At 34.7% G+C, this 24781-nt stretch overlaps 3 protein-coding genes across 14 annotated transcripts; 2 read left to right on the forward strand and 1 right to left on the reverse strand.

Annotated features, from left to right (window-relative positions):
• The first annotated feature begins 413 nt into the window (after positions 1–413).
• On the forward strand, positions 414–5222 carry LOC110600318. Of its 8 annotated transcripts, none has more exons than XR_006348570.1 (14): positions 418–843; positions 1160–1293; positions 1410–1559; positions 1651–1762; positions 1923–2226; positions 2826–3039; positions 3274–3363; positions 3547–3802; positions 3896–4008; positions 4192–4290; positions 4361–4425; positions 4513–4623; positions 4750–4840; positions 4924–5222. XR_006348570.1 is itself a non-coding variant. In XM_043950626.1 (14 exons), the coding sequence occupies exons 1-14, from the start codon at positions 585–587 to the stop codon at positions 5022–5024; spliced, it is 2091 nt and encodes a 696-aa protein (XP_043806561.1). In that variant the 5' UTR covers positions 420–584; the 3' UTR covers positions 5025–5222. The 8 variants fall into 8 exon arrangements, 6 of the variants coding, with proteins under 6 accessions (XP_043806560.1, XP_043806563.1, XP_043806561.1 ...); XM_043950626.1 differs by having other exon boundaries at positions 420–843; positions 4378–4425; positions 4513–4632; XM_021737144.2 differs by having other exon boundaries at positions 423–843; positions 4378–4425.
• Positions 5223–5733: 511 nt separating this feature from the next.
• Positions 5734–13228, reverse strand: LOC110600246 (mitochondrial intermediate peptidase, mitochondrial). Of its 3 annotated transcripts, none has more exons than XM_021737048.2 (17): positions 12855–13228; positions 12368–12449; positions 11979–12031; positions 11833–11887; positions 11561–11699; positions 11384–11438; positions 11034–11256; positions 10673–10768; positions 10120–10239; positions 9885–10010; positions 9524–9679; positions 8667–8783; positions 7795–7917; positions 7637–7704; positions 6739–6874; positions 6489–6654; positions 5734–6311 (listed from the first exon to the last, which is right to left on the reverse strand). In XM_021737048.2, the coding sequence occupies exons 1-17, from the start codon at positions 13055–13057 to the stop codon at positions 6043–6045; spliced, it is 2187 nt and encodes a 728-aa protein (XP_021592740.1). In that variant the 5' UTR covers positions 13058–13228; the 3' UTR covers positions 5734–6042. The 3 variants fall into 3 exon arrangements, with proteins under 3 accessions (XP_021592740.1, XP_021592741.1, XP_021592742.1); XM_021737049.2 differs by having other exon boundaries at positions 12368–12486; positions 12855–12996; XM_021737050.2 differs by having other exon boundaries at positions 11979–12006; positions 12855–12890.
• A 995-nt stretch (positions 13229–14223) lies between these two features.
• Positions 14224–22752, forward strand: LOC110631266 (probable serine/threonine protein kinase IRE). Of its 3 annotated transcripts, XM_021779033.2 has the most exons (17): positions 14230–14946; positions 15115–15179; positions 15289–15465; positions 15629–16960; positions 17314–17486; positions 17830–18079; positions 18424–18516; positions 18624–18764; positions 18873–18965; positions 19259–19460; positions 19548–19633; positions 20130–20218; positions 21073–21124; positions 21202–21258; positions 21342–21500; positions 21962–22042; positions 22305–22752. In XM_021779033.2, exons 1-17 carry the CDS (start codon positions 14499–14501, stop codon positions 22392–22394), a joined length of 3588 nt encoding a protein of 1195 aa, XP_021634725.1. In that variant the 5' UTR covers positions 14230–14498; the 3' UTR covers positions 22395–22752. The 3 variants fall into 3 exon arrangements, 2 of the variants coding, with proteins under 2 accessions (XP_043806096.1, XP_021634725.1); XR_006348421.1 differs by lacking the exons at positions 21342–21500; positions 21962–22042; positions 22305–22752 and having other exon boundaries at positions 14225–14946; positions 19266–19460; XM_043950161.1 differs by lacking the exons at positions 20130–20218; positions 21073–21124; positions 21202–21258; ... (1 more) ...; positions 21962–22042; positions 22305–22752 and having other exon boundaries at positions 14224–14946; positions 19266–19627.
• Positions 22753–24781: the final 2029 nt, after the last annotated feature.

The following is a 24781-nucleotide window of genomic DNA, read 5'->3' on the forward strand; positions in this document are numbered from 1 at the left end:
TTTATTTATTTATTTTTTCACTTGTGTCCTATATAATATGGAAATTGTACATTGATTCAGAAAAAACAAATAGAGAAATCTGAATATGGAGACATGCAATTTTGTTTATTTCACCGAACTAACCTCATATTTGTGTAAAATTACAATATACACAATAATAGATAGTAATAATCAAATATAATAAAATCTATATGCAGTCGATTATGTTAACGGACTATAATAAACCGTGAGTACATGTAGTTACTCTCTTCCATATTTGTTGGGTAAATAAAAATTTTACAATTGAATTCCCGCCTGCAACGGGGACAACAGTAGGCAGTGGAAACTAGAAGTGGTCCCACCCAGATTTGCCAGATTCTCTCAGTTCCACACAGAGCGCAGCTCAACCACAGAGCAGAAGTATAAACGCGTTCCTCTCCTCAACAAAATCGCTTCGTTTTTTCTCCTCCACAATTCCAGATTTCTCTTCAGGCAATCCATGCCAAACGTTGCCTCCTCTTAACTCTAAAATCCCCCTCCCTATCTCTATATCTTCACTGTTTCATGGAGTGTTTAGCATTTTCATCCTTCTCAATTTTCGTCCCATGGCCCTCCTCTTCTTCCCGCGCTCTCTCTCAATCGCCTGCGCTTCAAAATTCACTGCTTGTCGCCGGAGAAATCGGTGCAGTTGCTCTCTCTCTGCACAAGCACCTATGACTACAACCACTGGACGTCGCAGTGGTAGCTCCGCGATTCTCTGGTTCAAGCAGGATCTCCGCGTCGATGATCACCCTGGCCTTGTACAAGCTTCTAAATATCCATCTTTAGTTCCTCTTTATGTTTTCGATCGCCGGATTCTTTCTTGTGAGTCTTCCTCGTCACTTGCTCACTTTTTATTCTCTTTACTTCTCTTAGTTTGGCCGGCCGGTTCTTTTACACCGAAATCTATTGATCAAGCATTTCTGGCTATGGAGTTTGAATGTGTTTTGGGAATATAGTGAGCAAGTAATGGCAATTGCATGATCATGTTAATAACTAATGTGGCCAAAAGGTTATTATTAGATGGAGCTCACCTTAATTAGAGTGTAAACCTGATACAGCTCGGATATAAGATACTCTTGTTAATGCCTAAATTTCCATTGGGAATGAGTTATAGTGATCCTATTGAAAATTTGTGTAGGTTATTCTAATGAAATGCTAGAACTTGTTCTTTTTGCTCTGGAAGATTTAAGGAAGTCCCTAAAGGACCAGGGATCTAATTTGATGATCAGGTTTGGGAATGCGGAGAATGTTGTGAGAGATCTTGTACAGGAGGTTATTACTTGTTAGATTTGCTTATTTCGATGATATTTATAGTTCAGCTATGAAGAGAAATCGAAAGAACCCGTAAACTTGTTTTGCTAAGTTTATCACTGGGATTATTGGAACAGGTGAAGGCTACTCATATATATACTGAAGAGGAGGTAGAGTATCACCTGCACAAGATAATGGCACTTGTTCAAGAGACCTTATTAAGGTTGCCTCTTTTGGAAAAGAATCCAAAGATGATGCTGTGGCAGACTCCATTTTATGATATCAAGGTATCATCTCTGCATTTTCTGATTAATGCAAACATGACTTATTTTCTAAGACCACATCTACTTTGTGCATCTCTAAGACTGTGTTTTGTAGAATCTAAAGGACTTACCTGAATCATATGTTGACTTCAAGAAACTTCAATTGCCTATAACTTCACCTCTTCTTCCCCCAACCTTACCTGGTGCAACAATGGAGTTGGAATGGGGTAAGTTTCCAATCTATTGAAACATTAGCTAATGCTTGTTCGTTCTGTGAATATCTTGATTGAAAAAAAAAAAAAAAGAAAGTGATTTCTGTTTTCAACAAATTTTCTATATGAAAGTTTGATGAACCTTAGGTAGAATAGTGTTTGAACCATGAATCAGGTTCTCTGCCCACATTGGATGAGTTGAAGCAATTTATGAATGAAAATCCTCTGAAATTGAAGGAGAGCTTGACTTTGATTAAGGGGATGTCAATTGAGACTGTATTGCAGAAGAAGCTGTCGAAGTTGAGGGAAACAAATATTAGTAATTTGAATTTCAAGCAAAGTCAGAGGAATAGAGTGGATAAATCTGTTTTTGTCACACAAAACAAAAATGTTGTGGGAGGGGGGACAAATAGCATACTGAACGCATTGGCAGCATACTTAAGATATTTGGAGGGAACAGCTCGAGATGATTGGCAACAGTATGTGATCTTTTTGTATTCATTTACAGTAAGGTTTCTTAAAATCATGCTGAAATATACAGTTTTATTTATCCATTGTTTTTCTGGTGGCCTTTATGCTAGCATTCTGTCCATGAACCACAAGTATTTGTTCTCAGTTCGCTAAAACAGTCTTCAATCTTGCTTTTACCAATATAGAATGTCAAATACTTGCCATGTTCAAGAAGATTACAATCATCTTAATGAATTGCATGCAGCGCAACATTGAACAAGGGACACTGAGATGGCATACTACTCTTCTCTATGGTTCCCATCTTGTATTCTTCAATTTTTTTTATCTTGCCTTTTATGTTTTCTGATATGAAATTTCATATTTATCCAAAATCACGTACACACGCTCTCTCTCTCTATAAATATGTGTGGGTTTTGGTCGGAAGGTGTTGTATTATAAAAGAAATGCAGCTGCATTCTTGGTCTACATCTCTAAATTCTGTTTGCAGTAGGTTTGTATTTTGTGCATTGTATTTTGGAAATGACTTATGAGGACGATTTTAACAGTACAAAATTTACTATTGAGATTCAATTGGTTGGAATGATTTCATGGCTTGATCTCATATCAGGGTACATGAGAAGTTGAGGGATGCTGAAAGTAGGGATGGTGCTTCTTTCTTCACGCTCTTTGGTCCTGCAATTTGTCTTGGGATTATATCCAGAAGGAGAGTTCATTATGAAGCAATAAAATATGAGAAGGAACGAAATGCTGGGTTTCTATCACCCTTTGGATATTCAGCAACCACTGTTACTGCAGCAGCTGATGCTGTGTGCTCAATGGAGGTATTCTGGTGTTGCTACTATGCTTTATATCTATGACACATATATTTTGTTTTTTTTTTTTTGTTTTTATAAATTATGACTTGTTACTCTTTTTTCCCCTAGTTTGTAGTTTCTAATATATATTATTTAATGATCTCTCTCTCTCTCTCTCTCTCTCCCCCACCCCCCCTCTCCTCCATAACCAGTGTCATTTATGCAACCGTTTTGAAGGATTTCAGTTGAACTTTGTGGCAGTGGTATTGGCTTATGGCTCTAAAAGGTCAAATAAGTGATGAAGGAACATATCCTATTCGAATATGGCGATGGAATGGCTATCTAATACAGGTTTGCTACTGAAAACTGATCAAATCATTCAGTATTCAATTCCATACTGATCCTTTGCACAGACTGCAACTTATTTTATAGTTCTCAACTTGTTGAAGTTGAACAAAGAGATTTATTCGTTTTATTCTGGAGAAATATTTGTCCGGGAATAGATTATAGATCCCTTCATTGTTCATATTTCAGTATACAGTAGTCGGTAATGAAGGTCCTGCTGTTCTCCTTGTTCATGGTTTTGGTGCATTTTTGGAGCATTACCGTGACAACATACATGGTATCTCTAAAGGTGGAAACCGAGTTTGGGCAATCACAATTTTGGGATTTGGCAAATCAGAAAAGCCAAATGTTATCTACACTGAACTTCTATGGGCTGAATTGCTCAGAGATTTTATTATTGAAGTTGTTGGAGAACCAGTGCATCTCGTTGGGAACTCTATTGGTGGTATGTGCTGAGTTCCATCATGTGTCTCATTTAATTGTTTTGCCTCAATTGACCAGTTCAATACTCAAAATAGTTATTGCTTTCTGTTTCCAGGCTATTTTGCATCTATTGTTGCATGTTTTTGGCCTGCTTTGGTCAAGTCAGTTGTCCTTATCAACAGTGCTGGGGATGTTATTCCAGGATACGGTTATCTACAATTCTCCAAAGTCTGAATCCCTTGCTCAGTTACTCTTTCCACAAATTTCCTTATACACTGTTCTAATAGATTTGTTTTTATTGCATAGTTGCCACCTGAGCTATTCCATTGTTTCAGTTACTCATATTCAGGATAGAGGTTCACATCAAACATTATTAGTTGTTAACTTCAGACATTTCTCTCTAATTTTCAGGAGAGGAAAACTTCAGTGGTCGCACGGTTGGGTGCTCAACTCCTTTTGCTTTTCTTGAGGTTGAACATAAGAACAATAATGAAGGATTACTATCCAACGGTAAGTGTTTATCTGATTCTACATTTGATGTTATTAAGTGGCATCTAAATGTCAATGGTTTTTATTTTAGAGCCTCTTACCTTGCAGAAAACAGAGAGAGCTGATGATTGGCTTATTAACAAAATGCTGAGAGCTGTATCCTCTTTATTACTGAAAATTTATTTTAATCCTTATAGTAATCTGTTAGGATCAGAATATGTCTTCATCTTAACATGCATTCAGTCCTTCGATCCAGGTGTACTAGTGGTTCTGGAAAGTATTTTCAGTTTGAACCTTTCACTTCCCATTAATTATCTCTTGGAAGGTTTCAAGGAAAAGGCTCTAATCATACAGGTTCACTCTGTATGCTGGGGAACTCGACAAACTATTTGTTTTTCTTCCTTTCCTTCTGTTGCTTGATAATCCAGTTGCAATTGCATACTTATAAGCGTTCCCGTTGCTCCATTTCTTTACTACCAGGGAATGAAAGATCCTATATCTGATTCCAAGTCCAAAGTGTCCATGCTCAAAGAGCATTGTTCTGGAGTCGCAATTAGGAAACTTGATGCTGGTAATTTTATTGTCCTGTCACTAAGTTGTCGTTACCAATCTTTCTTGCCAAGTAATAACCATGGAATTTGGTCAAACTTTCAGGCCACTGTCCCCATGATGAAAAACCCGAAGATGTGAATCCAATCATTTGCCAATGGGTAGTGGCAGCAGAAAGCAAAATTCTGGCGGGGAGCATTTCATAGTTTATAGAGAAGCGGGTAGCCGCTATAAAATATGTAAAACACGAGCGAAAATATCAACTAGCAAAGACAAGAAGACAGAATTAACCAAAGGAAAAGCTAAAATCCAGTCCTGTAAATAAAATATACTTGCGGCGAAGGATAAATTTGTAGTTGGAGCATTTATAATTTTTTAATTTCAGCGTTAGTTTAATGTGTTCTTATGGTTAGTTTTTTTTTAAGTTTGCAAACCTTTCCTTTTGTTTTCTCTTTAATTTTATCTCAACTTTAGTATCTTTTTTAACACTCTTTTATATCAATTGCAGTGTCATTAAACTTCATATTGAAAAGTTCTGACTTAAATTAAGATAAATTTATTATTTATTTTTTTTTATTATAAAAAAATTTACTGATTACTCTTCAATAAATTAAAAAAAAATATTAAAATATAATTAATATTTTAAAATTTTACTAATTAATTACTTCATTAATTTTAATTATTAATTATTATAAAAAATTTAAAATACTCTAAAAAACTAATTAATAAATTTTCAAAATTAAAAAACTAACTAATAAATTTTTACAAATTATATATACTAAATATAAAACAATTTAACAATGAATTAATTAATAAACTTTTTAAAAAATATTTTAATATATTTTTTAAAATTAAAAAATCAATTAAAAATTTTTTCATAATATAAAAACTAAATAATAATTTTCTCCTCACACTGCCTGACGAATGGGCTAACTCAATACTTAGAACACAAGGAAATACACGGTGATCAAGTCAAGCTCTCTCTCTTCAAGCATTTAACTCTCTACAACGAATACACAAGTCAGATGCCCACAAGTAACCGATTCCTGGGTTAGGATAGATTCTGAAGTGGGCCATGGCTTTAAATTAAAACAACACTCCCAGTTATTGGGAGTATTGGCAAATGATGCTCGCCTCATATTAACGAGGCCTTTTAGAACAAGATTTACCTAAATGATACCCATCTCGCCATTATCCTAAAATTGGCTTCTGACATTTGGTTGATTACAAGCGGAGTTGCAGACGCTGATCTTCTACTAGGCTCAACTCATCCGTAAAGGCCGTCATGTCAGGAACTATTCCTGAGTTGCAATATCTAACAATCCCTTCTCCTACGAGATCATTCAACATTTCACTGGGTTCTTTGGCCCCACCATGCTGCAATAACTTTGTTCTCAGACAAGTTCCTGTGCTTGATGAAAGTGGATCTTCCTGGCATAACTTCTTCCATATGGTTGCAGCAAAACATCTAGCATACAAGTAGCTATAGTAACCTACATACATCAACCAATTTGCACAAGAAGCCTATTAGGAAGGGCCCGTTATTACTCTGCAAGAAATTATAACTGCATGGCTGATTACCACATATGGAGACACGTGCTCTCTCGTGCACGCACACTCAAATACAAAACCAAAATAGAAATATCATATGATCCATGGTCAAGACACACCTGCACCATAATTTACAAGATGACTGAACCTGATCTGCCAGTGTGTACTCTCCACATGCTTCCAACTGGTATACTGCGTTTTAAGATCTGCAACAATAGAACTTGTATCCCTACAAGAGGCTTGCTGTTCTCCAAAAAGAGTTTGGTCGACCAAAGCATAGAAAACCTAATGAATACCAAATAAGATATTACGATGTGCTTAAACTTGAATGCATCATAAGCTAGTTTATTCAAGGGCTACAAAATAAACCTGGCGTTGCAATTCAGTTGCAGCAAACATATCTCTAGCACCTTGCATCGACTTCACCAACTCCTCAGGTATTATTTCACCAGTTGAATAGTGCTTGGCAAATGTTCTCAAGACCCGGTAATCCCAGGCATAGTACCTAAGGGTACCACCAAGATTACATTAGGTCAACTACCATTAAATCCATGTAGAATGTAATTATTTTCAGAGGTGAGGTACATGCATAAATACTTGAAGACATCCAAGAAACAGTTGAGAGATAATATAGTAAACAGTTGAGACTTAAAATGGATACATTATACGCACCAAAGGAGAAAGTTTAATAATTGTGAGACAATATAGTAGACAGTCGAGAGAAGTTAGAAAAGTCAACAATAGTGTGCCAGGAATTGAAGGGAAAATTAGTTACAGAGTGTTACTACTTGTAACTGGTCACGGTGGGAAGAGGTGTATGAGAATAAATGAAACAGCTTCTAGAGTCTAATCAATGAGAATCTCCTTCTCTAAATTTTCTCTCTATCTCTCTTTATTCTTTTTCTCTTCTCTCTCTGTTCTAATTTTTTCTTCTCTAACATTTTCTTCTCATTGCAGTAATTACTGAAAGCTAACAAAATGCTAGAGAACAAAGTTATAGAAGATTATCATGTCTATGTAATTAAACATGCTAATCACAATCCAAAACAATGATTACATGGGACTACACTTTGATGATGCTTTGATGACATCTTCTACTGGCTCAAAATGGTTTAACTTTCAAGCTTGTATGCGTTACATGTATTTCCAGTAACACATCTCCATAAGCAATGCAAAATATTTTGCTGATCTAGCAGCAAAAAATTATGAATAAAAAACAATGTATTTTGCTGAGATAACAATGTATAAATTACAATTTGCCACTCACTCAAACAGGTTTGAAGGAGTTTCAGCAAAGTCAAGAACCACCCTAGTACCTGAAAAATGTTGAAAATCCTACAAGAATAATCATGAGATATTATGAATAAATAACAAGGCCGTATGAATTTTTTTCCCTTGCAACAAGCTAGTAACACACTCTTATACCGTTCTTGAGAGCAAGGAATGAAGAGCATGTCCAAACTCATGAAAAAGAGTTTCCACTTCCCAGTGATTAAGCCTCAGATTTGAACTATTTGATCCTGGAAAATTGCAAACAAGGGCCACAACCTGCAGTATAACAGATGTTAAGCCGAGAAAAACAGAATGCAATAAGCAGCTCAGTATGAGCTTTTATTCATTCCATGGAACAAGCATCAAATACAATACCAGGAGTGGTAACTTCATTAAAGATAGTGCTGGAATCATATCTAGGTTACTACTCTAAAGAGCTTAGAAATAGCTTTTATAGGACTAATATTTTGTGATAAAGCCTTCTCTAAATGCAAAGAAAAAGTTATTCTCCTCTCCCCCTTTAAATAACTCAAGTTACTGAACTGTTTGGATATACATGATGATAGTCATTCTTATGATTCATCCTTTATTAAACTAATAATAGAACCTTGCCTCAACTTTGTTTGAAAATAAAGAAAGAAATAAATAAAATGCTTCATATATATACATTCATCTAACTTTAATTCTTCACAAAAATTGAATAATTAACTGTATATGCTTAGATATAACAGCATAAATCAAATACAATGGCTACAAATCAAAAGTCATAGGTCCACCGTGATGGTTTTGGAACTTAAAAGGTACATTCCCATTTAGCAAGACCCAAAGAAGTTTTACATTTTCCCTTTAATTGTAATAATTCAATCACTACCTACAGCACATTCTTATTTATGTACTGATGTAGCATTTTCCAACTAAAATCAGAAATAATACAGGCAACAAGTATAGATACTGTTATGTAAGATTTAGAGAAACAGAATGTGTAACAAAAACTTTGAGAAAAGTGATAATATCTACTAGCATACAGGAAGCTGATATTCTGTTTCAGAAATCCGCCGTCCTCCTTTAATTGCAAAGTTAGCACAACCTGGATATTTGCCCTTCCTGGAGTACAAATCCAGGTATAGATATCCCAAATCACCCTGAAAAAAAAGCATAATGTTTCAATCTGATTAAGCAGTGTGAAAGTTCCCTTGGGGGATCTGTAGGTATTAGCAACATAAAAAGAAAACTACATAAAACAAGTTTGAGAATTTTGAGATAATAACTAATGAACTTTTAAATCATGATGCAGACTGCTGGAATTGATGGCACCATCTAAATTTATAAATAATCTGAAGATGCTCAAACCTTACTAGGCAGAATCAATTAATCTTAATAAGCAAAGCAGAAATCTTTTCTTGGTCCTCCAACGTCAATTCCTTTGCTTCAAGTTTCCTATTTATTGGTGGTATAGATTCACAAACAATGCTCTATTGCTGATGAGTTAATGATAGATATTTTAAGAATATACTTGCATGTTATGTTTGCTTCAAGTTCTTTACTCTGTAGCATCATCCACATGCCCATTACCATAACAGCAACTGGTTCCGTAACAATTATACAAGTAATTAAATGGTTCTCATGTCCTTTTATGCATCCATGATAAAGATGTATATGGAACTTAATTTAACAAAAGGCCATGTTTAGGAAGTGAGAGAAATAGGAGTAAACAGAAAGGGGGAGGCAGCTTCTTTCTGAGGGGGAAAGTGGGGAGAAGGGAAATGTGGAAGGAAAATTGTACATGGCCCACTAAATAAACAATGCAGTGAATTATCTAAATAACTACAGAATTGTTGAGGTCGTTAGAAATATAGACAATAACAAGGGTCACAATACATACCTCTTCAGGATGATGAAGAGACATTTTAAGAACCTCCGGGTGCCATGATTCACCTGGTGCCATTGGAACATTATGAAATGTTGCACCAAATAATGACTTCACTAGTACTTTTAAACCTTCAATACACTGTCGTAGAGGAAAATATGATGCTACTATCTGTACCCAAAGATGGAAAAGTTCAGAAAAAAAAAAAACACTTCGATTTCAAATGATGAAAGGAAAGAGAAAAGATGAAAAAAAAAAGGAGTCAGAGAATTAATCCTTCTCCCAAATATAAAAGTGAAAATAGTTAAGGTTCAAGAAACTAGAAGGAAATACACAAATAAAAAATGAAATGAACAGACAGAAACGTAAAACCTACTGAAGAGTCTAAATTATGATCGCAAGACTTCATCATCCCTGTATAGTATGCCTCATCCCATGGCTCTAGATCAATACATATTTGACCACATTTCTCTCTCTTAAAATTTCTTATTGTCTCAAACTCCTACAAGGAAATAAAGTGCTCGTTGAAGTGCAAAAAACTGTATCACAATCCAAGATAATAAAGTAGGTATTGTTTGTGCTCACAAGTAAGTCCATAAAGACAACACTACCTGATCAGCTTTTGGCCTGATCATCTCACTCATTTCACAGAGAAAAGACATCACAACTTCTGGTGACGAAGCCAAGTTTTGTTTCACCGTAAATTCAGCATAAGATCTATAACCCATTATCTGCAATATGGGAAGCAAATACACTATTATATACAGTATGGAACCTTGAATAATAGATAATTATTACATACCAATTATGATTATAAGAAATTAGACGTTTTAATGAGTTACTGAACAACTACTATATCTTTAGTAGATAATGAAATGCAATTTGAGCAAAGACAAAATAGCCTGGACATCATTCTTCTTTCCCATAATGAAAAGTCTTCATATCATAGCTTGTTTATGGCTCAAAATGAGCAAGAAAGACCTAACTTGCTCCCTGAAAATTTTCAAGGGACTTTCCCAAGAAGGTAAATCTACATCATTCAGTTAGATATCATGGCAAAAACCCAATGTTCTGATGGTTTATAATGTCAAAACATCATGAAGTACAATCAGACTGCCTGAATGTGTGAAAAACGATTCCCAAACACTTGATATGATAAACAACCTGAGCAAGCTCATGGCGAGCAGCAATAAGCTCATCAAGAACTTTGAGGTTTGCACGTGGGACAGAGTTCCCTTGAATATATGCCATCTTCCTAACCTGAAACATGGGCAACAAAACTTTAGTCCAGATGACAGCAAGGAGAAAATGTGCATATGTACGTGAGCAAGTGAACATAGACTTCGCCCCTACATTCCAACGCTAGCAAGTTAATTGTGCAACTCACTAAAAAATAACAACTAAATTTATAATAGCAAAAAGAAGAGAACTAGCAGCTAGAGCTGACATAAGGAAATTCAACCTCCTTCAAAAAGGCAGAGGCAAGAATACCATAGATATTTGCAGTAAATAAACTGAAAGCTACCTCCTCATCTGCTGCGCAATGCAGAACTGAAACTAGAGTTCGTGGCTCTGTTATTATCCGAAATCCTTTTTCTTTCATGTTACCCCATGATCCTGTTGATCCTCCAGAAGTTCCAGATGTGAAGCGATGAATGGGAGTAAGAAGATGGTGTATCTGTTTTGGTATCCGGGACACCGGATATATATCCACATGACCTGGATCAGTACTTATATTTTCACCAAACCTTACCAACAAGCACCATAAATATAAATTAGGATGGATAATCAAATAACTTAAAAGTAACACCAAGATTATGTCACAAGGATACAAAAGAGCAAATAAGGCATCAAGAGAAATGATATCATGCTTACTGCCTAGAGAGTTGAAAAATGTTCATGCTTAACTGATTCACTCTATCTAATTTCTCTGCAAAAAACAAATGAATATAAAAATAATTAAATCAAATGGAAATTGGTATAGAAATTTCCTATAAGAGGAAAATTGTATTGTGGCAGATAATATATAGCCAATAAGGGAAGGAAGTGTACCAGAAGGTAGATGAATTCCACCCTTTTCAAAATCAATGCGTAGGTTGTGTGCAGCCCTATGAGCCTCCTTTGTAAGCAAATGCCCATCTTTCTCTGCTCTTTTCACGGCAGCATATAAAGTATGATTTGTATTAAGATACTGAGCACCAACAAGGAAAGACACCAAATTGGTTACATGAGATATCTAATGAAATTTATCGATATGAGCAACTAATTCAATTACATGGGCCAGTGCTTAGGCAATAAACCAAATAGACCAATGGTCACCTCACATGTAGGTATTCATTGATCCTCATTGATGCCATGTTAGCCTCCTCAACAAATTCCCTGATAAGCATCATAATAGATACCAGAGTATGAAGAAATGCAACTAAATATGAGCCAAATAAGAATTAATTCTTGGCAGGGAAAAGAAGACCTGTCTGGATGAGTATGTCTGCAAAGTTCTGCAGAATCAACAACAGAGCAAACCTGTCAAATCAAACATTAAAAATACTCGAGCTTCATTTGGAATAGATCATATCCAAGAAAACAAATGAATTTTTTTAAATAAAAAGAAATTAATTTAATTCTCATGCACTCACATTGTTTTTTTTTTTGCATGATTTCTATCTCTTAAAATGATTTTTTTTTTAAAAGTTAAAATAATTTAATTCTTTCATTTCCAACCAAGAAAAATGATAGAAATAACATCAATTGAATTAAATTCTAACAAAATTTTAAATTTCAAACAAGGAGTCAAAGTCAAAACACATGAAATTAATTAGATAATCCTAAACAGAAGCAAAAATAAGCAAACCAACTTACTGTGTCCGAAATCTCATCCATGGCTTGGATAATTTCCGCTGATGAAGGCATCATAGAAATACGATTGACCAATTCCCCAGACCTAACAAACACGAATTTGAGTCGCAAAATTTAAACAGCTGCAACAGAAACAAAACTACAACTGTATAAACCTTAGCTAACCAAATGAAATTGATCGAAACAATGCTTAAGATGTACTTCAGCGTTATGTTTCCTGTTGCGAAATAGCATTTATTAAAATAAGTATCAAAATGAAGTCATCCACGCCAATAAAAATTTGCAGTTAAACTCGAAAAATTTTTACAAAACAAAAACGACTGAAGTTAAAATTTTTAATTTCCTTCAATTTCGCAACATTTTCTAATCAACCAGAAATGCGAAAGGAAAAAATAAAATATATGAATAATTTCAGAACCGCAGCTTTTCTTTTTCTTTTTTAGCTTCTAGGTCAGGCAATGTATAAAATTGAGTGAACTGATGATGTTACCTCTCGATGGCTTCGTCGACGAACCGTTGAAAGCCTTTGGGAGTTTTTAAGTGGTCGAATCCGTAGAGACCGGTGCTGGCTCCATCTAATGGAGGTACTGCCCGGGTGCTAAACTGTCGGGTTTTAGGGAGATCCAAATTGCATAGTTTAGGAACATATTTGGGACGGAGTTTCTCAGCAGCCCTGCGGATTAGGGTAGACATGGTGGTGGTGGTGGTGAGGCGCCGCCGCTGGCTATTTGAGTTTCGATGTCCAAAAAGCGGCCTTCAGGCACAGTTCAATCGACAATGCGAGAACTTGGAGGCCCCCTGCGTTTTGCTAGGAATTTCAATAAAAACGGTTGCCGTTTAAAGATGCCGCCCGTTCATGTCCACTTTTGCCAACGCCAAAGTTATTTGTTGAAGTTTTTATAGTAATTCTAAAGTAAAATTTACTTTTTAATATAATAATTATTTAATAAAATATTAAAATTAATTTTATAATACAATATATAATATAAAATTAAAAATAGTTTTTTGAACTCAAAATTATTTTATTAAAACCTAATAAAAACATAATAAGTTAGATTCAATTAATCCAAGTGAGAAGAAAGAAGATTAAAATATTGAGTTCCAGTGCTCAATCAAGTAAGGAGACTAGCATGTAAAATATAAAGGAATAGCCACTAAATTGATTTGTCTTCGACTTATAGTCAATGTTCAACTAAAAGACAATACAACTTAAGTCAATGCCCAATTGGTTACTTATACAAACAAAGGTTTACAATCTGAATAAGCTTTAGTAAACTTTGATATTGCAGAATTTACAGCATCCACCTCCACTTTACAATCAACTTTAATGTCCATATTAAAATCTTATAGGTATAACAAAACCTCTCGAATGTCAATGATTATGTTTTAGATCACTCTCAACATTTAGAGACCCAACAATAAATATATTTGAATAATGTTAAATTACTGTATCTTACTCAATATTTAAGTTATATCTATTATGCAAATAATTCGCTGAACATTTAAATTCAATTTAGAATGAATAGTATTTTTAATAACTATATCTTCAGACAAAATACAGTTCTAATTACTAAAAATAGCAATACTGCTGAAGAATTAATAAGTATATAAATAGTATTCAAATTTCACCGGTTGTTAAAATCAACATAATCATACAAGATATGTTATTTATTTTTAATTACATTAAATAAAAATAATATATTCAAAGAATATGAAATAAAAAAAATAACAAGATAAAAATTCATGTACGTCTTTTTACAAAATAATATTTCCAAAATATCTGTGATCAGCATTTCACAAAATTAGTCTATGTATTATTTATTTTGTTGAGAGTTGGCGGCAAGCTATTTTAAAATAAAGTTTTAAAAAAGAAAAAAAGTTGGAGGAGGAGGAGAAAGAGCAGAATGGAAGGATTCAGGAGACAAGAACGAAAATTCTCCGTTAGTTATCGTGTCAGCCTAAACCGCTCCAATTCCCGCGAAAACCTCCTTCTCTAGTTTCTATCTTCCATTTCTCTCTCTTCCAGCTTTTCTATCTCTTCTCTTCTCTATCTCTCTGAGAGGTAATCCGTAAACAGTAAACACTTGCAATGCCATGAAGGAAATTATCAACGACCACCTAACACTCCTTTTCCATGTCGACATCTGCATCTCCCAAAATCCCCGACAACCAAGATCCTCCCGAAACGACGTCGTCATCTTCGACGTCCACACCAACCAGTTACAAGCTCCGAAAAATCCCTCCCATTCCTATTCGCCGGACGCATTTCCGCGAAAATGCAGAATCTTCTCCTTTTGATGATACTGAAGATGAGAAGGAAGATGATGAACTTTCTGATTTCCCAAAAGAAGGCAAGAATTCGCCGGTTATTCTCGCTTCCTCGCTCGGACTCAACCACATCAAGACGCAGTCTGCTCCGGCTCCTTCGCCTCTTAGGTTTTCTTCCACTGCAGGCAGGCTTTCCAATCTCCGCAATAATAACAACAGCACTGTAAATAAGGAGGATCATGCAGGTGCTTTTATTGAGTCGACGAAGCTTAAGTGGGCCCTTCCTCTTCATAGTGTGTCGTCCATGGACCAAGGTGTCGGTTGGATTAATGAAACTTTTTCTTTTTGGGTTTTGTTGAAGGTTTTCAATTTTGGGATTCTTTTATTATTTAATGGCGATTTACAAATGGATTAAAATTGTAGTGAGATTCTTCCTAGTTTTGTAAGGATATGAAATTATTGCAATTTGTTTTCCTTTTCAGGAAAAAAGGTTGGATGGAATCAATCCAAATCATTAAAATATCCATCACCCGTTCCAGCGTTGGAGGTAAATAAAATTTTGTTACTTTTGTTTCGATTTGTGTGAGAAATTGACATGCATTCATTGGTGTACGTAGCTCAGCTGCATGATTGTTTTGTTTGGGTGGGTGTTGCAGAGTAACCATGCAGCTTTTGCCAAGGAATTGCAATCTCCACGTTTCCAGGCAATACTGCGTGTTACGAGTGGTCGGAAGAAGAAGGCCCCAGATGTCAAGAGCTTCTCGCACGAGCTCAATTCTAAAGGAGTCCGCCCTTTTCCTGTTTGGAGGTCTCGGGCATTCGGGCATATGGAGGTATGCTCATAATGCTCTCTGTTCTGGTTACTGTTTGCCTCTTCTTCCCCCCCTCCCCCCCCCCCCTCTTGGCTTTTTTCCTTTTTAATATATCTGTTAATCTTTGGTCCTTCTGTGCTTCTAACGGGTTGTTCAATTATATTCTATTCGAGTAATGTCTTAGGAAGTTATGGTGGCAATCAGGGCAAAATTCGACAAGTTAAAGGAAGAAGTTGATTCTGATTTAGGCATATTTGCCGGGGATTTGGTGAGCATACTTGATAAGACCTCGGACTCTCATCCTGAATGGAGAGAAAGATTGGAGGATTTATTGATTGTAGCTCGGCAATGTTCAAGAATGCCACCTAACGAATTCTGGATTAACTGCGAGGCCATTGTCCAGAATCTAGATGATAAGCGTCACGAGCTACCAATGGGGATCCTCAAACAAGCGCATACTCGCCTTCTCTTTATCCTCACCCGATGCACTAGGCTTCTGCAGTTTCAGAAGGAGAGTGGTTATAAGGATGATCACATTTTGGGACTCCATCAACTCAGTGACGTTGGAGTTTATCCAGAGCAAATTTTGGAAATTGCAACACAGGATTTTAGCGGTGCATTGGTGGGTGGAAAGTTGGCGAGTGAGAAACAGAGAAAGAAGTCCCATGGTCAAGAACAAGAACCTCTGGTTTTACAAGAAGAACAAACTGTGGAAGTTAGCACTGCAAAAAGTGTTGACTCAACCACAAGCAGCTACAGGATGTCATCTTGGAAGAAATTCCCATCAGCTGCCGGGAAAAATCAGAAGGGCTTTGGCTCCATCGATACACCTACCGAGGATAAATCAGAACGGCTACATATTAAAGACGAAACAAGAACTGTTGGGGATGACAATTCTCAAAATCTTGGAACTCCAGAGCTTGCTGCATCAGCAAAAATGTCAAAAGTTTCTTGGGGATTTTGGGGGGAGCACCATAACGTTGCATTCGATAATTCAATGATATGTCGTATTTGTGAGGTCGAAATACCAATAGTACATGTAGAAGAGCACTCTATGATATGTACAATTGCTGATCGATGTGACTTGAAAGGCTTAACTATAAATGAACGACTTGAAAGAGTTGCAGAGACACTTGATAAGATACTGGAATCATGGGCACCAAAAAGCTCTGATACACCAACAAGGAGTCCTGGGGCTGTAAAATTGTCAAGGTTAGGTATGCACGAGGACATAGATGAGTTATCACCAAAAGAAAACAGATATTCTCGTCAATGCTCTGAAGACACGCTTGATGTCATGCATGAACCTGATAATGCTTTGATCATGGAAGAACTGAATGTTTTATCAGAAATTTCATATGAAGCACGTTCCCCTTTGACAGCTGATTTAGACACAAAAACTTCATCAGCGGGAAGCTTGACGCCACGGTCACCATTATTAACTCCAAGGACCAGCCAGATTGAATTGTTACTGAGCAGACGGAGGACAATGACTGAACTTGAGAATAACCAGCAGGTACGTTTTTAAGGTAAATTATTATGCTAAATGTCTACCTAGGTTTCGCATTGACTCTTTCTGAGAACTCATCCACGTACGTGCATATCAATATTATACAATTTTTAATGATTTTTTGGGGCTATTAACCAGCTGGTTCAACGTACACTTTGTTTTAGTTCCTGGCAAATGAAACATTTATGAATCAGTATTAAAGCTTTCTTTTGAGTTTTGAACTTCATTATCAGTTCCTTGATATATTAGTTGACTTTCTGTATGGGCGATTCCATGATCTTACTATTTGACTAATTATATTCCTAATTAATGTCAGCTCATATATGTTTCCAGTTTCTGAACTTTACATTGCATGGCAGATAACCAAGCTACTGGCTATAGCCCGTTGTGTTGCAAATGTAAATGACAGTGACTACAGTTCATTGGAGTCTATGCTTGACCGCTTGGATGACCTGAAATATGCCATCCAGGATAGAAAGGTGGATGCCCTCATTGTGGAGACTTTTGGAAGGCGCATAGAGAAATTGTTACAGTGAGTAGATTCTACTGACTATAGATGCTGCTGCATTCTTTCCATCCTTAACTTTCCCCCCTGAGAAGGTCATTTATATGAAAATAAATGAGCATTCTGTTAATCGAGCTAAATAGGCTAAAAACCAAATGCAGCCAAACTGATATTTGATCTTGGTTATTTGTTTATCTCAACTATAGATATAAACTATGAATAAAAATTACAATCATAACTATATATTAATAATAAAATCATTTAGAAATTGTATATTATTAATATCTTGTAATAAAGGTAATCGTGTTTCTGCTAAATATGCCATAACTCTCTTATTTTATCTTCATGATTCTTTTTTTGAAATCTATAGGGAGAAATATGTGCATCTTTGTGCACAGATAGATGATGAAAATTTTGACTCATCAAATCATATGGCTGATGAAGAGAGTTCTGTGGAAGATGATGGGGTTCAAAGTCTGCGTGCGAGCCCTATGAATCCATATTCTAAGGATAGAACTTCTATTGAAGATTTTGAAATAATAAAACCAATCAGCAGAGGGGCATTTGGACGGGTTTTCCTTGCCAGAAAAAGAGCAACCGGTGATTTGTTTGCTATAAAGGTCAGAATCTAAACAGCCTATGGATGTTTTTTTTTATTCGATAATGTTGGTGGACATGCAACCATGGATTTGCATTTCCACATCTTCTCTTATAATATTTCAAATTCTGATTCATGCCAAATAAATAATATATTATTATGAAGTTGGGTTACAAGTGTTTATAAAATGAGTCTGATTTATTACTCCAATATTCTTATACTATTGTTGATATCAACACGTATGCCAACGTGACTCCATAGGGTTTTTTTGCAGTTTGAAGCATGAAATGCTTGTTGGAGGTGGGCTTTCTTTGTTTTTTTCTTCCTTTACTTTCTTAAGTTTTAATTTCAAAAAAATTTCTTCAGGTTTTAAAGAAGGCCGATATGATCCGTAAAAATGCAGTTGAAAGTATTTTGGCAGAGCGTAACATACTTATATCAGTTCGAAATCCTTTTGTGGTGAGCAGGTTTTGTAATTCATAAGCATTCTAGAAAGGGGGGGGGGTGCATTATATGCTAAAAACATAAAATTTTATTCTAATGTCTATATGATTAATGACGAACAGGTACGGTTTTTCTACTCCTTCACTTGTAGGGAAAATCTTTACCTGGTGATGGAGTATCTAAATGGTGGAGATCTATACTCATTATTGAGAAACTTGGGCTGCTTGGATGAAGACATGGCCCGTATATATATTGCAGAAGTTGTAAGAACTTATTATTATACTCGACTTCCCCTGGGTTTGCCTGTGCCCATGTCAAATTATCAATTTTTCTCACCAAGGGTACAAATAGTTTGGTTTTATTCTCCCCAGGTTCTTGCTTTGGAGTATTTGCACTCTTTAAATGTCATTCATAGAGACTTGAAGCCAGACAACTTGTTGATTGGTCAAGATGGTCACATCAAGGTTGATATTTCGTAGTTTTCATTCTTTGTGAATTTTTAGCCAAAAAGAAAGCAAGCGTTAGTTCTTTTTTTAAAAGGTTCTGAAAATTTAGAAAAACATAAAAAGAATTTTTCCCCATTTTGGAAACAATGTTAATCGTGTTTGTATGAGGACTGCATCTGGAGCTGTTTAAACTATTTGAGACATTTTCTAATGCTTTCAAGGTCTCCAACAATTTTTAGACATTTTTGTTGAACTCGCCGTGACGATGCCTCTTGTCACTTTTCAAAAATCTCTAATCCCTTATGTTACAGTTGACAGATTTTGGGCTCTCGAAGGTTGGACTTATCAACAGCACGGAGGACTTATCTGGCCCATCATTTAATACTTCTGCTTTTCTTGATGACGATGAAACCAAAAACCAAAATTCATCAGAAAGAGAACAGCGGCAAAAGCATTCAGTTGTTGGGACTCCTGATTATTTGGCACCTGAGATACTTCTTGGCATGGGACATGGTTTGTGACTTTTTTGCAATTAGATAGTGAATATACTGCTCTTTGGTTTTTCTATTGTTTTGTCTTCCCACATTATTCTCCTTTTAGGTGCAACTGCTGATTGGTGGTCGGTGGGCGTTATTCTTTTTGAGCTGCTTGTTGGGATTCCACCTTTCAATGCAGAAACTCCACAGGTAGGTCATCTTCAGATGCCACCCTCAACTCTTGAACAGTTTTGGGGTAGGAGGAAAGAGAGGGATTCGTTCATTACACTTTTGTTTACCATGCACAGATATTAAACACTACTGTAATTTTAGAGTTGCTTGCTTAACTTATATTGCACCATGTTGCCTTCCATGTCGTTATGGACTGGACCAAAGTGCTTACAAAGTGCTTACCACCATGAAAATGCACTCTGGCATAAGTCACGTTTTGAAATGAATTTATTCTGCTGGAAGTCAAAGTCCTGGAATGTGTAACTTGTTGCATGTGGCACTGAAATCTAAGAGTCTTCTACTATTTCCTCTGTTTATTCATACTGAATTCCTTGAACTTCAAATAGAAGAATGTTAATTTTTTTAGTTTTTAAATAATATGTTGTTTCATGCAGCTTGATGCTGATTTTTTAGTTTTTAAATAATATGTTGTTTCATGCAGCTTGATGCTGACTAATCGTCCTATTTATTGCAGCAAATTTTTGACAATATAATGAATAGAGACATACCTTGGCCCAGGGTACCTGAGGAGATGAGTTGTGAAGCCTATGATTTGATCGACGGGTAAGAAATGTGGATTTCCAGGATGTATAGTTTCCACTGCTATCTTCATTACCATCTGTGGCTCATTTATCCAGATTTCTTTTGGATCTTTAAAAATTCTAGGATTATATTTTATCATAACTGTGGTGGTGTAGCATTAAAATTGGTATGATGGCTGTAAGGATAGAAATTAGTGCGAAATACTTATGGTTTGAAAAGGTGTATGCTATTGCTGGGAATCAAAATAAGGCGAGGAAATCAAGGACTGGGACTGTTTATGGTTGCTGGTTTGCCTTGAGCAGAGCGGTTGAACAATGACGTGTGAAGCTATTTTACAGTAAAACAAACTAGGTTTCGATGAATGATTCTCAGGATTTGATGAAGTATTGATCAAATCTTTCTTTGCATGGAATTATTTGTGAAATCAATTCAAAACAGAAGATTCTAAACTTTACCTTCCTGCTTTCTAGGAATTAATCACACCTAGTGGTAAGATTGAATCACAAAATCCCATAGAAGTGAATATAGGTAAAATTAAATCTAGTATTCTTTTCAACTAGAACTTGAACTCCAAATACAAAATTAAGAAGATTAAATGCTAACTTCTTCTTAGAATTAACAGTTCACACGATCTCCAATTAAAGTAAAAAGATCCAATACACTACAACGCTGCAAGCAAAGCTAGTCATATATTCTTCTTGCACCATTAGCAAAGTAGATTATGGCTGCCAGCAAAGCTAATCATATATTCTTCTTAGAATTAACAATTCACATGACCTCCAATTTACCTTCTGAAAAAATAATGAAACGGTGGATTAGAAATTCAAAGGCACAAACAGGGTCATTAAACAGTTTCAGGATTTATCCATTTTCAGGTTTTTGACTGAAAATCCTGTTCAAAGGCTTGGAGCAACAGGAGCCAAAGAGGTAAACTCCTGATGGTCATTGATACGATAGTATAAGTAGCAAGAATTTGAAAATTAAGCAGCTAAATTTTGATACAGGTGAAGCAACACCCTTTCTTTGGTGACATTAACTGGGACACACTTGCAAGGCAAAAGGTTGTCAAAATGGATAACTACTTAGTTTCTTTGGAAATATTACCATTCTTGGAACATTCATTAAGTTCTCCTATTGGTTGCAGGCTATGTTCATACCATCAGCAGAGGCACAAGATACAAGTTATTTTATGAGCCGATACATATGGAATCCAGAGGGTGAAAATTTTCAGGGAGGCAGTGACTTTGATGAATTAACTGACTCATGCAGCACGGGGTCATTCAGCAATAGCCATGATGAGGATGTAAGTAGATATTGGTTATTAAATAATCTAACTGCAATGCACATGCAACTCTCAATCAATTGAACCATGTGTTTGATATCATCCACTGCCAATGATAACATATAGCGAGAATGATTTTGGAATTAGGCTTCTATTCATTTGTTTCCAAAAAGATTTCATTTCAGTATGAGTCGAATGGACTTAAGTTTGGAAGGTTAAGTTTCTCATTCAGACAGCAATCTAAATTAAATCATTTGGAGATAATAGAAGCCAGCCATGTCTTGCCGTAATGGCAAGAGAATGGAATTAAGTGGAATAGGCATCTTACATTCAATTCTTTTTAATTGTTAAAGGAGTGGTTGTCGTATTGTTAAATTTGAAATATCTAATTAGTAACTGAAGCCTAAATTCCTTTAAGAAATGTTCCACTGTTAATTGGACGCCAATCATTTTTCATTTATTTGTGATTTGTATTATATCAGGGGGATGAATGTGGTAGTTTGGCAGATTTCAATGCTCCCACACTTGCTGTGAAGTATTCGTTCAGTAATTTTTCATTTAAGGTGAGACTGAGACCTGACAAGTTAGATATTAGTCCTGTTTTTGTTTACTTAGCTTCTTGAACGAGCCTATGATAGCATGATATATCTATTAAGGTTTTTCTATTAACTATTAATTCTATCAGTGATTTTGAGCTACTGAATTTTTCACTTCTCATGGAAGTTAGTATCACGTAATGTCATAATGGAAAGAATTTTAGTTATTTGGGGCATAAAAGTTCTAATGTTGCATTCCAATTAAAAATTTTGCTTCCTATGTTCTCAGAACTTGTCTCAGCTGGCTTCTATCAATTATGATATGGTGATTAAGAGCGCCAAGGAAGCAGCAGATGCGTCCAAACCCTCCGTTCCTTGATGACTCTTCGTGATTGCTTTAGCACCTACTAGATATTTGTTTTTCATTGCACGGTCAATTTTAATCTTGATTCTCTGATTGTGAGGAAAAAATTTTCAACCTGAAATTTTCATGAAGACACTTTCCTAGAACAGCAGTCGATCTCCTTGGGGAAAAACAAAAGAAGCTAAGTGGCTGTCAGGAAAGCTCGTTGTCCAGCTTTACAAGAATGGTCAGTCAAATTTTCTTATGACACCTTCACTACAGAAAGTGGAACTTTATTTCTACAGTCAACAGATCATGTACATTTTTCTGATTTTGACCCAGCAGCTTTTGTGTATATATATATATAGAGCTTAAAATTGATGAGTTTATTCTATATATTTCTTTTTTCTTTTTCTTTTTCTCTGTATTATAGAAAGTTTTGGAGGAAAATGGTTTTTGAATATCCATTGAGCTAATCAGAAAAATTTATATGGAGATAGCAAATTAATTTAAGGAACTTATGTTTCTTATTAATGTGGTCTTTTTTCATCTTTGGAGTGCCTCTTTTAGAATTTGGAGCAGATATTCATAACCATCAGACGAATAGAAAAAATTAAAATTTCTTGCAATTCTAACCTGCATCACATTATTAATATTCTTTTGAGAAATATTTTGCACTGACAATTAAAGATTTGATATGTACAAGTTGTTTGCTAAATTAAATTTTTAGTAGAACTCAAAAGGCTCTAATAGCATAGTTGCAATGTCTACATTCCATTATTAGATTCACTTGAAAAAGGTGCTTTAAAGTGCAAGTGTGCACTGTGCAGCATCCTGTTTCCACTATACAGATCTGTGGATCCAACAGATGTTATTCAAGCTAAGCTTGCATTTTTTTTTTCTTCATATTTTGCACATTGTTGATCTCAATTTATTTTTATTATTTTGTTATCATTATTTTTTTAATATAAATGTTATTACGAGTTACTTTTAAAATTATGAGATTTTTTTAAAATTTTCACTGAGAGTTAAAAAAATTTTAAAAAAAATCACTTTTTTTTTCAGAATTTACACTTTTTTACTTTAAAATTTTTGACTGTTAATATTGAAAATTAAAATGGATCATCCGTATTGAAACTTAAAATGAATTATCCGTGTGAATCAATCCACGAAAGGCTATATCCACTGACTATAATGGATAACTTATAAAACCCTATGTATATGTTAAAAATCACTTTATAAAATAAACATAGAAATGCACTTAAATAAATGAATAAAGAAAGAGAAAAAAAGTTACAGTAATCAACTTTCTAACTAAACAAGTGTGTGGATTATTTTTCTTCTACAAATAAGGTAGATATTTAAATTATAAAATACTTAATATAGTTGGTATTAAAAATATGTGATTATATTAAAAATTAGTAATATAAATAATAGTTCTAAATATACAAAAATTCATATTAGTTTTATATTTTTTTTCAATTAATATTAACACAATAGTTTACTTTTAACAAAATTTTGGGTAAAAGGACCTAATACATTCGGAGTTTATTTAGCATTATTGCTAAAATTATTGTTAAAAAACGTATTTTTAAATACATAAGTTGAAGGATATCAAAAATTAATTTAATATTAAATTTAACATATTTTAATTATAAAAATTAAAAACTAAATAATACATATCCAAAATTAGCTTTCTAGCTTTGCAATTAATATTACTTACTATAGTGCTATCATATTTTAGCATTTTTAAACAAGTGTCTTCAATTTTGATGTTGGACCTCAACTTTAAGATATATTATAATCATCATCATGAAGTAAAAACAGATGAATCTTTTAAAATGGAACAAATTAGAGGGGGAATTTCACTTTCAAAGTTGGTGCCTATGATCCATCACTTTGAAAGCATTTTGGATTTTGTCATCTAAATAATAATTGTAGATTCTCTGCTTTCTTATGCAAGTGCTGCGATAGGTGAGAAAATCTTATCATTCAATTAATTAAAAATGTTTCATTATCTAAAATTATAATATATTAATTTCTTTTTATTGATGCACACAAGTAATAATATTTTAATTAAATTTAACATATTTTAATCATAAAAATTAAAAATTAAAACCCATAAGTTTAGTCATAATTCTTATTATAAATTATTGGTTAAAAATATCTTTTGATTCTTAATTTTTATGTAAAAAGTAATTCAGCACCTTACCTTTAAGAACTCCTAGTTACCCTTTAATAAAATTTAAATTTCAAATGTGATGCAACTAAAGTGAGAGCATCAGAAAATCAAAATATGCATTCCAATTCTTCTATATCCCTTTAAATAGTAGGTTAATAAAGAGGGGTTTACTCTGTTTCTTGCAAGACAACACCAATATAATCACATCAGAATTATTATCATAACAAGAAGCAAATTTTGA

This window comes from Manihot esculenta, chromosome 14 (assembly GCF_001659605.2).
Source record: "Manihot esculenta cultivar AM560-2 chromosome 14, M.esculenta_v8, whole genome shotgun sequence".
Taxonomy (NCBI): Eukaryota; Viridiplantae; Streptophyta; class Magnoliopsida; order Malpighiales; family Euphorbiaceae; genus Manihot; species Manihot esculenta.

Excerpts from the sequence above, each read along its gene's own strand:
- LOC110600318 (XM_043950625.1), top strand. The coding sequence starts at position 585 with ATGGCCCTCCTCTTCTTCCCGCGCTCTCTCTCAATCGCCTGCGCTTCA. Across the intron at positions 3,364-3,546 it reads GGAATGGCTATCTAATACAG|TATACAGTAGTCGGTAATGA; the intron begins GTTTGCTACTGA and ends TTCATATTTCAG. Across the intron at positions 4,291-4,377 it reads TGAAGGATTACTATCCAACG|AAAACAGAGAGAGCTGATGA; the intron begins GTAAGTGTTTAT and ends CTTACCTTGCAG.
- LOC110600246 (XM_021737048.2), bottom strand. The coding sequence starts at position 13,057 with ATGTCTACCCTAATCCGCAGGGCTGCTGAGAAACTCCGTCCCAAATAT. Across the intron at positions 10,240-10,672 it reads CTCGCCATGAGCTTGCTCAG|ATAATGGGTTATAGATCTTA; the intron begins GTTGTTTATCAT and ends CCCATATTGCAG. Across the intron at positions 7,918-8,666 it reads AAACAGAATATCAGCTTCCT|GTTGTGGCCCTTGTTTGCAA; the intron begins GTATGCTAGTAG and ends GTTATACTGCAG.
- LOC110631266 (XM_021779033.2), top strand. The coding sequence starts at position 14,499 with ATGTCGACATCTGCATCTCCCAAAATCCCCGACAACCAAGATCCTCCC. Across the intron at positions 17,487-17,829 it reads CGCATAGAGAAATTGTTACA|GGAGAAATATGTGCATCTTT; the intron begins GTGAGTAGATTC and ends TGAAATCTATAG. Across the intron at positions 18,517-18,623 it reads CAGTTCGAAATCCTTTTGTG|GTACGGTTTTTCTACTCCTT; the intron begins GTGAGCAGGTTT and ends AATGACGAACAG.